Source organism: Sabethes cyaneus, chromosome 2, assembly GCF_943734655.1.
Source record: "Sabethes cyaneus chromosome 2, idSabCyanKW18_F2, whole genome shotgun sequence".
Lineage (NCBI taxonomy): Eukaryota > Metazoa > Arthropoda > Insecta > Diptera > Culicidae > Sabethes > Sabethes cyaneus.
In genome coordinates, this window is record NC_071354.1 from 185,125,067 (window position 1) to 185,140,917 (window position 15,851).

The 15,851-nt window shown below is 37.3% G+C and overlaps 1 protein-coding gene across 1 annotated transcript in view; it reads right to left on the reverse strand.

The window, feature by feature from the left end:
- Nucleotides 1-15,851, reverse strand: part of LOC128736437 (uncharacterized) — a 113,402-nt gene that overhangs the window by 33,378 nt on the left and 64,173 nt on the right. The window contains exon 5 of the mRNA XM_053830920.1: nucleotides 7,824-8,075. Coding sequence (XP_053686895.1) covers nucleotides 7,824-8,075 — 252 coding nt within the window. The remainder of the gene's footprint in view (nucleotides 1-7,823; nucleotides 8,076-15,851) is intronic.

Sequence of the window (15,851 nt, forward strand, 5' to 3'; positions counted from 1 at the left end):
TTATTTATCATTAGAAGCAAATAAACATAAAAAATCATGCAGTTCTAATCCGGATTGCATAAATAAGTGCTATAAGGAAAGGTTCAAATATCATAGATATTCTTTTAATATTGTTACCCGAATTTCATTTTAAGTTCTATTAGTTCAAATCCCATAAATATGACTAGTCAAATTACACAACTAATTTTACAAATACCTAGACATTTAATTGCAAAGATGTCTTAATTAAATCATTTTTCAGTTCAACATGTAAAAAAGTAGCTAATCATTCTATTAGTTATGAACATAAAGAATGTAATAAATTTATAACGATCTCATTGAAAACGGAAAATAGAGTTATTTTATGCATTCAAGGAACGCGTACGGAAATTGTGTCACGAATATAACTTTTTCTCAGCGCTAATTATTACGTTTTTCAGACCAGTTTCAGTTTGCTCTAGGAGCTATAACGCTGTTGTTTAACCAACTTTTTTCAAACCGTACTTCCTCGAGTCGATATATGAGCCGGTTGAACTTGTCTACGCTCTGAAGAGCTGTCCGTGGTCTACGCCCAATCGTTAATCATACGGAAATTTACGATTCTAGATTAAAGCGAGATTTTTCACGCTACTAGTCCTAGTGCTGACTGATCCTGACTCCCTAATTATAGGTTAATGTTGAAGCGATAAAAACAACTCGTCAAAATTAGGCCATATATAGGCAACCCCTTGGTCGGTTGGTGGGTTTATTCCGAACCGCTATTCATTAGGAGGAAATTGTTTATCAATTTTACGATTCAATTTATTAGCTGCTGCCTGCTGTTGCGGGCAGCGTAATCAGTTGCTTCTGACCATAAAATAACGTTTTTATTACAGGTTTAAAAAGCGCGAAATCCTATGTGAAACCGTCAATCAATCGCTAAAGACATGGTTCCGTCCGTCAGCAGGCAGAGGCTTCTGCACTCGCTCATCACCGGTGGTGTGTGAGCTTGATCCCTGCCCAGCGCCGATGATTAGGTTTATTTCAACATCATCATTCGTCATTATTGTGCCGGCAAAGTGCCGGTTGCAAGACTGCCGGCCAATACTCCATCGACGGCATTTCGAGCGCCAAAGCTTACACGACCACCGAAAGACCACCAGAGGATCAACAACGGCGAAAAGTCGCTTGAGTTAAAGGAAAATGGACCGCTGCGCTGGCTGGCTGCTGGCTGGCTGCTGGCTGCGATGACGACGACGTGACGATGATATGTGAGATCCTCAATTGTAAACCGAACCGGCATTCAGGCATGTCGGTTTTAACCTCGACAAGGCCGACCGCGCAAGTGCAGCGAATAAACGATGATAAAAAGTGCAAAATGAAGTTAAGTTGCCAATTGAGGCTTTGTGCGCTTTTACGATAGCAATTTTTACCGACGATTCTCCGATTGCAGTTTCCAATTGAATGTGCAATCATTAAATGAAAGGCGTAAAACACTTACCACTAATAGGAGTCGTAAACCAAAGCTGGTATCATGAATGAAACCGGCTCCCAGCTCCGGAAGTAGGGCTTCCGGAAATAGGAGCGAATATATGATTAAAGTTTCATGACTCATTAGAAATCTAATAAAATCTAGTACCTATTTTTTGCATTTTACACTTTATATTTTTTTTTGCTTTTATGAGAACTTAACTTGCAGATTACTTTTGTTTTCTCCACTCTGGACAACACAAAAAAGAAAATTTTCACTGGCATGCCCAGCCTGTGGCACACTGGGGTACGTACCTCGCCTTCTCTTTAAAATTTAATATAAAACAAACTAATTTCAGTGATTCGGAAGTCCGCAGTTTTTAATTTCAAAACTGTGGCATTTTGCGATTAGTAAATTAATTACACAAGAATAGTTCCAGTTTCAAGTCCAGTTATAAGTGAAATTTCTAAATTATATTCAAGTCTAATGTGAGCTTAATTTCAATTCCAAATACAAAACAAGTTTTATACCCACGGATTTCAAGTCCAATTTTGTGTCTAGTTTCAAGTCCAATTCCAAATACAATACTATCAAGTACTATTTGAACCCAATCTACAGCCAGTTTCAAGTCTAATTTCAACTCAGTTAAATTCCCAGCTAGCATTTTCATATGTATAAAAAAGGTAAAAATCAGCATTACGTACAGATATACGTGCTAAATAAATCGTATTTCATGCGAAAAATTGGCATATCCGTACTATTTTGGAGGCGATATACGTGATTACGAATAATTTTGAGCGTTACGACTATATAAGTATTTATATACGATAATATCCGATTAAGCGCGAGTCGCTCCGTACTACTTTACGATTTTATGCTGAAAATCGTATGTATCTCAGTCATTATCATTATATACGACAGAAAATCAACTTGATCCCACTTTATCCAGCTTTAGTTACGATTTTGAGTTTGTTAGGAGATATTTACGATAGTTTTCGTACATTGATATACGAGTTGGTGCTAGCTGGGTTTCAATGCTAATTTAAAGTATCAAGTCCAGTATCAAGTCTAATTTAGAACCAATTCCGGGACCTCCCAGTTAGCTTTGAGATACGATGCTGGTCAAACAAGCCAGTCGTCGTGTGATCGAATGTCAGCCGGGTGGTGCTGTTAGATAGAGTCAGTAGTATCGTTGCACTAGTCCCGTAATTGTCCTGTACTCTAACAGCTAGCTGAGAAGTCTGTCGATAAAGAATGGTCAAGTCTTTTAGGACGTTTAAGCCGGAAGCTTTTTTATATTCATATTCAATCTTCAATCCAATTTTAATCCTTTTTTATTTACTCGTATATAACAATACACGGTCATGACGTAAACTATTTTGAAATGCATGGAAGTGTCTGGTGCGAAGAATGATTAATTGGATGAACTGAAAAACTTCGATATAGACCAAAAATATGTCGGGTTGAGCAATGGCAGGTGGGGCTCGCACACACGCTCTTTTGGTTGGTACCCGAACGTTTTGCTCACTAAACTGCTGCCGCCTGTTATATTAGGTAGTCAAATTCTTAGGTTTGTTTTATTGTCCCAATGCTATCATATACGCGTCACACACTTCGATGGTCGCACGAGTTTCGTCTCGTGCTTAAACCTATTTGGAAGTTTGGAATTAGGCGAATTAGGTGCATTTACGGTATAAACGGTGTCCCACATCAAATTGCATCACGGAAAAACGCTGTAGAAAATTACCCATTGGGTATTTTCTCTTGAATATTTGGTTAGAATGAGTTTAGAGTGTATTTTTTACACTGTATTTTTACCACTGTCAGTTTTTCGAAAATTTGAAAAATGGCGTCTCCCGAAAAGCAACGTCGCGAATTGATTTTAAGCAAGCACCTGGAAGATCTTCAACTCTCTTATCGGGACATTGGAAAACAACTTGCAATCGTGCAGTAAACGGTGAGTCGTTTGATTAAACGTTCCTACGAAACACTGAGCATTGAACGGAATAAGAAATGCGGTCACAATGGATGTTCTATTAGTGATCAGGATCACAAGCGTGTCGTGAAATCGTTTAAGCGGAATCCTCAGCCTACTGTCAGGGATGTGACCAAAAAGTTGAAATAAAGGTAGAAACAAAGAGTAGTCATACAAAAATAATATCGTTGCATGGGAAGTGTGTGACGCGTGTAGGTGGAATGATAGAATTGGGACAATCAAACAAAACTACGAATTAAAGCAAAGCCTAGATGCTACATTCCGTTATCGAAACTTGACCTTCTGATTTTATACGACAGACGCTGTTAGAGTGCAGGACAATTGCAGGGCCAAGTGCTACGATCCTATTGCCTCTAACAGCCTCTCCTAGTCGAGATTCGAACATACGTCGACTGGCTTATTACGCCAGCGTCATACCTCGGAGTCAACTGGGAGGCAAACTAGAAACAGAACAGAAAGAGCGTTGGTGCAAGCTCCACTTGCTATTGCACAACCCGATATATTTTTGGCCTATATCGAATTTTAATCCAATAAATTATTCTTTGTATCAGAAACTTCCTCTCTTAAGAAAAATCAAATTTTAAGCTAAACGATTGTGAAAACTCCAAAGAAAAGTCTTCTCTTCCTGGAATAAAACGGAATAGAGCACGGGGGAAAACGTAATAAGAAATGCTGGGCAAACGTGATAGAAAAAGAGGGGAAACACGAAAGAAAAAGTAGAAAGACTGGCATAAAAACAGAGAAACGAAAGAAAAATCGTTATAGTATGGAACGAAAACGAGAACGTAAAAAAAGAATAAAGTGAAAAAGAAGAATATGGGAGAAAATAGCAAAAAATAGGCGAAAAATAGGAGACTGAACAGAAAAAAAGGAAGAACAGAAAAGAAAAAAAAATGAGAGAAAAGAAGGAAAAACAAGAAAGAAAACGATGAAAACGTGAAAGAAGATAAAGACAAGTTGTACACAAAAGGAGGAAAAACAGAATTAAAATAGGAAAAAACGGTATAGAAAAGGAGGAAAAGTAAAGGAGAAAATAAGGGAGCAGATAAATTGATAAACTAGAATACGTAAAAAGGAAATCGTAGAAAAAAATGAAAACAGAAGAGAAACGGTATAACACGAAAAACAGAATTTGACAGCAACGAAAATCAGGACATAATAAGAGGAAGACGAAAATGGAAAAATAGGAAAGGCATACAAGAGTGGAAAAAAGGAACGGGGCCGAAAATGAGAAAAAACGGAAGAAATAAGACGTGAAACTAAACAGAAAAGAGAAAAATAAGAGGAATGGGACTAAAACGAGCGAAAAATGGGACAGAAAAAGAACAGAAAGAGAAAACAGCTGATAGAAAAACGAAAAAAATAAGAAAGAACAGGAGCAAAAACGAGACAAATACCTAGATGAAAATACGGAACAGAAGAAGAAAAAACCTGCAGAAAAGGTGGGAAAACGAGAACGAAAAATGCTAAAACGAAAGTAATAACGAGACAAGAAAGAGAAAACGGAACATAAAACAAGGGAAAAAGAAAAGAAGAATAATGAGAGAAAAAAACTGACAGAGGAAAACTAAAGAAAAGAGGAAACACATATAAGAAGAAAAATTAACATAACAAACAAAAATGAAGGAAAAAGCAAAACGGGACGCAAAAAGATAGAAAAGTAAGGAAGAAGAAAATGGGAGAAAAGCAAAACAAAGACGTAAAAGAGAGGACAGGACAAAAAAGAGAAAAAGAAAATAAATCAAAATGGAGAAGAAATCGGAATAACAAGAAAAATATAGAGAAAAAATGAAAACAGAAGACAATCGGGATAAAATGAAACATAGAACATAAAGCAAGGAAAAAGGCACAATAAGAGGAAGACCGAACATAAAAAATAGGAAAGAAATCAAGAGTTGCACAAAGGAAAATTGGGCCTGAAAATGAGTAAAAACGGAAGAGAAATGAACAGAAACGGACGAAAAACGGGACAGGCAAAGAAGAGAAAGAGGAAACTGTGGGTAGAAAAAAAGAGAGGAATAAAACCGAGAGGAATAGGAGTAAAAACGAGACAATTAGAGGAAGCTCGGAGCCGGACAAGAAGAAAAACATGACAAAAATGAGGGAAAAACGAGACAAGAAAGAGAAAACGAGACAAGAAAGAGAAAACGGGACTGAAAACAAAAGAAACCAAAAGGAAAACGAAGAATAATGAAAACTGACAGAGGAAAAACGAGGAAAACGAAGAAAAGAGGTCAAACGGGATATTAAGGAGAAAAATGGAACAAAATGTGAATGGGATAGAAAAATGGGACAGAAAAAGTACGAACCTACTAAAAAAGGTAAAACGGGAGAGAAGGGAGCCAGAAACAGAAAAATTAGCGGAAGTAAGGAACCAGGCGTCTAAAAGAGGAAACACACAGAAAAATGAGAAGAGACGAAGACGAAAAGAGTTGATAAAAGACGAAAACCTAGAACAAAGAAAGATAGAAAACGGGGAAAAAATTACAGAAAAATGAGTGAATAACAAGAACATCAACATGACTGAAAATAAGAGAAAATGAGAAGGAAATGAAGAAATCGGAGTAATGTACCAGAAAACATGGATCAGGAAAAAAGGGAAGAAAAAAGAGACAAACTAAGAGTATACACCAAGTAATCAAAAACGAGGCGAAAAAGAGCAGACTAGTGAGAAATGAACCAGCCGCGGGCTGAAAGCCTCTAAAATAAAGAATAACAAATATAATAACAATATTAGGAGACTAGACAGAAAAAGAGGAAGAATGAAAGAGAAAGGCAGAAAACGGAGAGAAAAAGAAAATACGATAAAGAAAATAAGAACACATTGAACAGAAAGGGAGAAAAAACGGAATAAAAATGGAGAAATAATGAGATAAAAAATGAAAAAAAAGAAAGGAAGGGGGTAAAAAAATAGAAAAAAAAGAAAACAGAAGCCAATAAAACATAGCGACAGCGGGTATCAAAAATAAAAACGAGGGAGAGATAGAGAGCAGGAGTAATAACGAGACAAACAGAGGAAACAAACATGGAATAGCAGAAGAAACGCGATAGAAAAGGTTTGAAAATGATAAAAAAAAATAGAGAAAACGAGACAAGAAAGGAAAAACGGAACAAAAAACAAGAAAACTCAGAAGGGAAAAGAAGAATAGCGATGGTAAAAAAGGGAGCCAAAAATAGAAAGAACTTGATAAAAAAAGAAAAAATAAGGCGGAAAAATGGAAAAGAGTTGGAAAGAAGATGAAAAGAGTTAGTAAAAGACGAAAACTGGGAACGAAAAAGGAAAAAGAAAAGAAAAATTGAGTAAAAATGAGGAAAAACAGGAAAGAAAGAAAAACGAGAGAAAAAGAGGAAAAACGGAAACAAAAAGAAGAAAATTGAGTGCAAAAACCAAGAAAACGGTATAGAAAAGATGAAAAAACGGAACAAAAAGTGTAAAACATGTACATAAAGAAGTAACACCAAATGTGTATATCAATTCTAATTCAAAATAAAACTTTGTGCTTTCTTTTCTATTCAGAACCAAATTCAAGTATTATTCAATGTCTAACGTCAAATTCAACTTCAAGTTCAACTGCATGTTCGATTTTCTTATTGGGTTGAGCCTAACTAAGTCTAATTTAATTACAATTTTAGGTTCAATTTCTCACAAATTTTAACTCTAATTGCAAGTCTAATTCCAAATGCAATTCGAGGTCTAATCTCAAGTTTAAGTTAAATCCAATTTAAGTCCAATTTAAATTCCAGTTTTAAATTAAATTTCGAACTTAATTTCAAGTCCAATTTCATATCCAATTTCAATTTTAATTTCAAATCCAAATCCAATTCAATAAAACTTCAACTCTTTTAAATCCGATTTCGGGTCCAATTCCAAGTTAAACTTGTAGTTTCGAGTCCAATTTTAAATCGAATTTTACGTTCAATTTCCAGTTCAATTTGAAATGAAGCTTCAAGCTCACATCAGCTCAAGTTCAAGTCTAATTTAATGCCCTATGGCAAGTCCAATTTTAGATCTAATTTCAACTCTAATTTCTTGTCCAGATCCAAGTGTAATTTCTAGTACAGCCTATTCGGCGGGTACTTTTTGTGATGTAAATAATAATAGATTCGCTGTCGTACGATTACTCCATTTTTCCAGACTAAAACATTCTTCGGAAAGGACGGGTTCCTCACCTTTTGTTCATGTCTGGGGTCGCCAGCGAGTATTTTCGAGATATTTTAGAAATCGAATCAATTTTAAGACATATTTTACCCCGTGATGCATTTTGATAAAATGCAAAAACTGTTAAATCCTCATTGTATTAAGATATAATCCACTTTGGACTACATTAACCCCAATCGAAATTTTCTCCACATTACAATCAAAGATTCATTTGCTTCTCTACAACTCGCAACACTTACCGAAGCTTCGCGTCTGGCCGTCCTTCAGCATCAGCTGCGGCGTCATGTCCCGGCACATCAGGTGCACCAGTATCAGCCGGCCCTGCATCCGCTGGCGGAGGTCCGTTTCGCCGAGCCACTGCAGATAGATGCGACCCTCGTCGCGGAACAACCGAAACGGTACGTCCGTGTCGATCGGATTTCGCAGCTCGGCCCAGCCCATACTGGTCAGGTACTGGGAGCCGGAGACGGCGCACATCGGCATCTTGATACCTGTGGAGAGAGAGAGGCAGAGAACAGAAAAAAGGGAAAGTATTAATTGCCGTTGACGATGTTCGGCGCTGTCATTGGAAGAAACGCGTGCACTGCGCCGCGGGGGTGGAACACCTTCGCTTGTTAATTCAATTACCGTGAGCCAAAAACAGGCAGCCCAGACTCGTGACAATACTTGTTGGTGTTAATTGGTGCAAAGTAAGCGGTTTTTCGAAATACTTTATTTTAGGAACTTTTAAATATAAGATTAAATCTGGTTCCAGTAGTGAGAGCTTGCTGACGCAGATTATGTTTCACCGCTCTCACTAATTCCGGTCAAATGATTTGCCTGGTGCATTTCAGTTGTACATTCGAATCGGTCAGATAAATTAGCGCCCGTTACTCGCTCTACAATAAAACCAAATTTTTATTGTCCAGGTTTCGGTTGGGTATTTTTATGAGTTTCAGGTTCGTTGCTGTTTGCAAGAAACTGAGCCTTGCCTTTTCACTGCAAAAGATATTTTTATGTTCTGAAATATGCAAATTATGTTTATAAAAAAAATGCCGCGCAAGGAAAAGTTACAATTAAGGGGAAGGTTTTTTTTCTGCTTTTATTTTCCATATCGAACAAAAGCAAATCGATCAATTTGAAACCGATTCATAGAAGTAGATAACCTAAAAGAGATTTATAGCTAATGAGTTCAAGAAAGTTGCCTTTGGCAGTAAATTTTTTACCACCCAAATAATATTTGGCAAGAAATCAAACATCCAATAGTTGACCATATTAATCTGAATAGAACCCAATTTGATCTAATTTACATAAAAATGTACATTTTTACAAGATCCCAAAGCCCGATCGCCATCCAGCCATCCAGACCAATCAAATCTGGATTGTTCGCCTAGACATTCGACGAATTGATCTAATTTAAACCGTTCTTCCAGACATCGTAATTTAGTGATTAAAAAAAACCTGTTGCCCTATGTATTGCAGCTGCTGCTGCTGCTACAACACTCAGTATAGAGGTAAAATGTAGGCCAATCGAAGCTCGACGAGCTTGACGGGGAATACCGCGAAACAAACAACAGTTTGTTGATCCTATTTGTCTAATAGTTGTTTGCTAAACCTCCTCAATAGCGCCACTCGCTTGCCAATTTTTGCCATTCACGGTTCGATGAACAAAAAAAAAGAAGCCAATCTAATTTCGTTGCCGACTGTCTGCCACTTTATTGCCTTTAACGGATTTGTCTGACGTCGGGTGAGAAGCGTCGAATTCTTCAGTATTAATTTAAATTGAGATTCGATTGGTGCTAAATTAGAATTAATTTCTTGACGCTGCATATTGACACGCACACGGGAGGATGATTTTTCGCACCAGATTTTAGCCCATTGACAGCCTAATAGTGGCACGTGAGTCAGGAAGTTTTCATTTTGTTTTAATCTAGTGAGAAAGGATGACCGAGATTATAATTAATTTTGGTTAGGCTCTACATGGCTAATACGGTCTATCTGATCAGAGGTAATTAAAAGTTGAAAGAAATAAGTTAAATGTTTTGGCGGTCATTTGCTTCTTTCAAACTCAGTTTATATCCTTTTTTTATTTCTGAGTTTTCGTCCAACTCAGTCTTCTTAATCGTTCATGGTTTCAACTTTTTCTACATTCATTTATTCCCCCTCTTTTGCTAAGTTTGATTCCGTTGCTGGATTGATGCTATTGTTGAGGGACTTGTGGTTTCTTCTAGATTTCTGCATATTTCTCATTTTATGCTCAATTATTTCTTCAGGATGACTCTGTAGCTTTTGGGTCAATGTAAAAAATCTAAGTTAATCCATCTATCTTCAGGCAAAACCTTCGTGACACTGTTAAATCACTCCAGGAACCTCACCAAAGACATCGTGTGAGTTTTTTCGTCCATCCGGGATTTCTAAGTTTACAAAAAGTGGTTTGAATATAGGTCTTTATAGACTTACAAAACGGCCAGCAGCAGAAGGCAGCTAGCTTCTTTATGAATGGCATTTCTTTTTCTATTCCTATGAACCGCTTAGTTGGTTTTAAGGTACGATGCTGGCCTAACAAGCCAGTCGTCGTATGTTCGAATCTCGGATATGCGGCGCTGCTAGAGTCAGTAGGATTGTTGCACTAACCCCGTAACTTTCCTGTACTCTAATAGCCGGCGGCGAAGTCTGTCGACAAAGAGCTCACGCATCATATTTTCGTGGATTTCAGGACAGCATACGATACAGTTGAACGCGAACAGTTGTGGCAGATAATGTACGAGAACGGTTTTCCGGACAAACTAACGCGGCTGATCAAGGCTTTCTGGAGCGAGTGATGTGCTACGAGCAGGTTACGGGGGCACTTTTGCTGGATTTTTTTTTGAATCGCGTAGACGGTTGCAGCGGGGGGATGGACTGTCCTGCATGTTATTAAACATTGCACAAGAAAGCACAATTTGTATCTAAAAATAATTCAACTCGCCAGTGTTGGTGGAGTTTGAAGTACGTTACACGTTTAATAAGAGAGTTGTGTAGTGCCTCTTTTGCCCATTCCGCTGTGGTTCAAAAGTTCATCCCTACCGGAGTTCCGTAGAGCCTGGGAGAACGAGTGGGTTCTAATTCGATTATAATTGGAGCCAATTAAAGTTTGTTTCGATCTGCGGAGTCCCTTGGATAAACTGAAAGGGCCCTAAGGGCCCTCTCGAAAATAACACAACCGAGGAAGGAAATGAATCGAAATAAAAATCGGCATTTTGACTTGCCACCGACCTTACTCGGCCGGTGGTCGTAATTAAAAAGCTCCGTATATTTTCCGATACATCGGCTTTGTAACCGGGCGAGTAAGGTCGGTGGCAAGTCTAACCGCGGATTTTTATTTCGATTCATTTCCTTCCCCGGTTGTGTAATTTTCGAGGGAGTACTTAAGGTCCCTTCATAATGGTGACATCTCGTAAGTGGGGGGAAGATGTGTGGTACGCAACTTCTTGAACGTTGCTTCAATTACCCTCCCTTACCTAATTTTTCCGCCCTTTTCCCTTCACGCTTTATTTATTTTATTTATTTATTTATTTATTTATTTATTTATTTAATATACTTGTAGATTAAGAATACATTCTTATCAATTTCTACAATCGGAATTGACAACCACATTCATCACTTGCTTTTACTCTCTTATAACTACACAATTATTTTTAAACTTAATTCCTTCCTTCCAACCATTGTTCCCGTTCTGTTTGGAACTATATCAATATCTTTGTTTCATTACTTTCTTCTACCGTCCCATAGGTTAAGTGAAATAAACTACTATTATAAAAATTTAACTATATGCCTAACCTCATTGAAGGTCAAGAGAAAAACACAAAAAACCGGTTGGTCTATTAGCTTCAATGGCTGGATGCCAAGAAGCCGGAAGCGGTTTTTATTCGACGGCAAGCGCATCTTGCCACGGGAGATGATGAAGAGCGCAGTGAGCGAATTTGTTTGTACCATTTCGACGCTGCGAGTTCCGTGGAATGGACACCGAATAACAGAAAAGGCTGCGTATTCAGTGGTATAAAATTACGTAGCCCTTCACTATACTTAGCGATTTGCGCCACGCCAACTCACAAACATTTTCAAGCCTTCGAGCAGTTCCATATTGTCGCTCAGGAAGGTAATAATTTTATTTGATTTTTTTTTGTATCGTCAGCATAAAATAGAGTACAATTTAGAGGAAATGTAACACGAAAATCGAAAAAAGCATTGAGCTAAGGTTGCTGCCTTGCGGAACTCCAGACTGATTAGAGAAGTACCCGGACACAGTAGATCCTATTTTAACGCATAAATTTCTGTTTGTCAGGTAAGATCTGAATCATTATACGGCATCCATAGATATACCCACTTGCTCTATATAGCGAAGCAGTATTTTGTAGTTTACTCGATCGAAAGCGACTTCTGCACGGAAAGAAATTTGATTCCGTTGCCATGAATGAAATCATGAAATCATGAAATGCGAATTCCTGTCAAATCATGACTGAACTGCCATATCAGACAGCACAAAATCATGAATAATAGTTCATGATTTTGCGTTGTGTTGTACTGCAAGAAGCTCGTGATATCAAGACTATTATTCATGGTGTATTTTCATAAATCACAATCATTTCATAATCATAAATCATTTCATAATCATAAGTAAAAGTACGCAAGTGGCTTGGAGACAAGAAGGGGGGAGGCATTATAGAGAGGGATTGTAAAGGGAGGGGCACAGAGGAGGGATATTTGAAAACATGGTTTATTTCTCTCCGGTATAGGGATCTTCAGAGAACAAACAGATGCATAATTGGACAGAAGGGGGAGCTGACTGAGAGGGAGCTAACAGAGGGGGGGGGGGGGGGGTATCGACAAGGGGGAGGTTCAAAAATGTAAAGCCTTTATCTCGCTTCATAGGGATTACCAAAAAGAAGAATGATTTACAAGTAGCCACAATAGGGGCGAGAGCTGACAAAGGGAGCAGACACATTCATATGAAGAATAAGGGTTTTGTTTCCTGCGTTTTCGTTACAATAACAGATGCAAAAGTGGCTGAGAAACAAAGGGCCCCGAATAAGATCGGGTAACTAGCTAGTAAATAAATAAACAAATAATAGAACATTCGGAAACGATCGAGTCCTAGTACTAGGTACTCTACAAAAATGGCACAGAACGAAAGGGCGATTGGTTCGATCGCTGTAATTTCCGCGGCATTACGCTTATCAACCAATAGATACAAGGTGCTCTTCCAGATTTTGTTACGCCGTCCATCCCCAATAGTAAGAGTATTTGTAGGCTTTTTGGGAAAAATCCATGATGGTCAGTGTCAATATAGATTTTACAATAAGTAAACAAAGTGTTATTTAGCATATTTTCAAACAACTAGGAAAATTTACTTGATGAAAAAGTTAACCCTCTAACGGGTAAGACCGTCTGTAGACGGCCTTCGCTTTTGGAGCTCCAGAGCCACATACGAAATTTGTCTTGAATTGACAATATGAGAAATATGTTCAGAACAGATTTCCTGACATGTTGATACTAATATCACAACATTCTGAATATGCGTTCTAAAGTTATCATCTTTCAAAAACAAGAATTCCGAAAAATTTCGAAAAAAATTATGGTGCGAATATTCCCTTTTTTACATTTGAAGAAAAAGGACATTTAGAATAAAATGTTCGTTCACAAATTTTTCCTATGAGTAATTTACATACTTTTTTTCAATTTTGTGATATATTTGAACTGAAAAAATATTTGGGTAGAGCGTTAAGTATGAAAAACTAAAAAGAGAAATTGGACTATTTCATACCTTGCGGTCCTCCAGATAAATATTTTCCCATGAAATTCAACACTCGAGCTTCTTTTGAGTGTACTTTCATGATAAAGTAATCATTTGCTCGATCGCATCGTTTTTACGATGTTGCCCGTTAGAGGGTTAATATGTTATTTTTAATCACTTTCGTGATATTTTTACTGTCACAAATTTTTAATCATATTCAAACTAAAAAAATGAGTTTTATAAGAAAACGTGACGTGGTGCAATCTTTCTATTATTTTTCCTAAATTAAGCAGACGAAATTCTATAACAATTAGTGAAAGAATCCTACGCAGTTTTTTTTATTCATACCTGTAAATCTGACCTTTATATTTTACCAGGTTCAATGTAGATCATTAGTTTACGATATTGATCACTGGACCATTTATCTTTGTGGCATTGGATCGCGAAATTTATTCGATTCACCCTGATGAGTCATATTTCACATTAAGTGGCTCCGATGGATTTACGGTCTATTGACGAGATTTATGAAAGGATCTGCACTACTTTTCTGTTCGCAATATCAGAAAAGAATGGATTAGGATTGGTGCTTCTAGAAGTGGAAAGCTCAATCTGGCGACAACACTAGTAATCTCTCCAGTTCGCTTGCACAATCAACTCCCAGAAGACTCTGAAAACTGAACTTTCATGCTGGCCAACCCGCAGTTCGGCTCTAAATCCAATGGAAAATATCCAGAGAATCATTATGCGACAGATTTATACGCCGATCGGTTCAGTAGTTACCGAGTCTATAAGGAACATACGGACAGACAGGCAGACAGACCGACAGAAATTTATTTATTTATATATAGATTCATTTCTTTAGTGAAAATAATTGACGATAATGCAATGTAGGCGAATGGTATATGGGTCATTCCACACCAAGTGACCGAGAAAAAGTTCAAACGTGTAATCGACCTTCACGGATTTGAACCAAATTTTGCTAGATTGTTCGTATTCGGTCAGGAAGTAAAAATCCATTTTTTTAAACACCATAGGTATCTAAAATTCAGTAGTGTATTTGTTTGCATTGAAAATTAATTTTTTCAGAGAAATTAAGTGACGTTAATGCAATGCAGACGAATGGTGTTTTACGAACCTGCAAAAAACGGATATCTAATACTATAAGCACCTTGCTCTGTCTGTAACGAAAACCAGACCCCTGACAGGACGTTGCGTTTTCGTAGTAAGAATCACGCATCGCTCTCTAAATGCTTTAACCAAAATTGAAACTAATACATGTGCATCTAAACAGCTGGTGCGAGCACATCACGAACACTTGCTCATGCTACAACGATGTACAGATGTCAGTGCCCTGGTTAAAACTCCAGCGCAACAGTTGACAGAGGCAAATTCGTATATGAATGTAAACGAAGATTCAAACAAATTATGCTAGACTGCAGACAAGACAATTACAGTTACATAGCGTTAGAGGTACATTTATGTGTTTTGGTCATAAATTCCGGGGATCTCCATTATAGTGAATCTAGCAAAAAAGTATTTTTTGGCCGAAACTACAGAAAATTAGGTTGGGTACCTTCGATTCGTTCACAATTAGATTAGAGTTTATTTTTTTATTTATTCTATATTAGAGAGCTTTTCAGCCTTCGGCTGGTTCGCCTCTTTGAGTTTATTTATTATCAACGACCGTAACTCGAACATTATATGTGCATTTCGAACGAGACACAATACGAAAATGAAACTACGTCAAGTAAGACTTAAATCATGACGATACAAACACATAGTATTAGTTGGATTGTATTAATTGTATATGCCGTCGCAAGCATAAAATGATTTTTGTTCGAATATATATGTGTCACACTGTATAGCAGTACCGTTCAGCCGAGAAATGAACATACGACGACTGGCTTGTTGGGCCAGTATCGTACCTCGAAACAAACATTCTCTCGATTTGGGAGCACCTCCATTTCTAAGGAAAATATCCGTTTTTGTCAAAACTTTTTATCTTCTTTTGCTTTATATCTCGGGAAATATTAGGTTTAGAAAGACACTGTTTTCGCATTTTCAAAGTAAATTACCCAAGGAATTCGAAAAAAAAATATTACTTTTGAGAACCAGTGCTGTCAAATATTTTTAAACTCAAATTGAAAACTATATATACATTTTTCTCTCAATGAAGACAATTTGATCTCAAAAATTCTAACTTCATCGTATTTCGCAGATTTTTCTACATAAGAATCACTTATCGCCCTGATGTATTCTTTACTGATCTCGAGATACAGCGTTTTAAAGTAAGCAATCCCCCATTTTCTATGTAAAACTAAGAGCAAAATAACTTTTTCTTGCAGCAGTGATTCTCTACGCAATGTAAAAATACTTCCGCTTCAACTTGAAAAGTCAACGTTCGATCGAGAACCTAGTGAATCATCTTCGAAAACGGGATGGTTATTTTGCAATCATAATCGTAATTCTAGCTTTGATCGGCATCATATTTCATGGCTCCAAATAAGTAAGACAT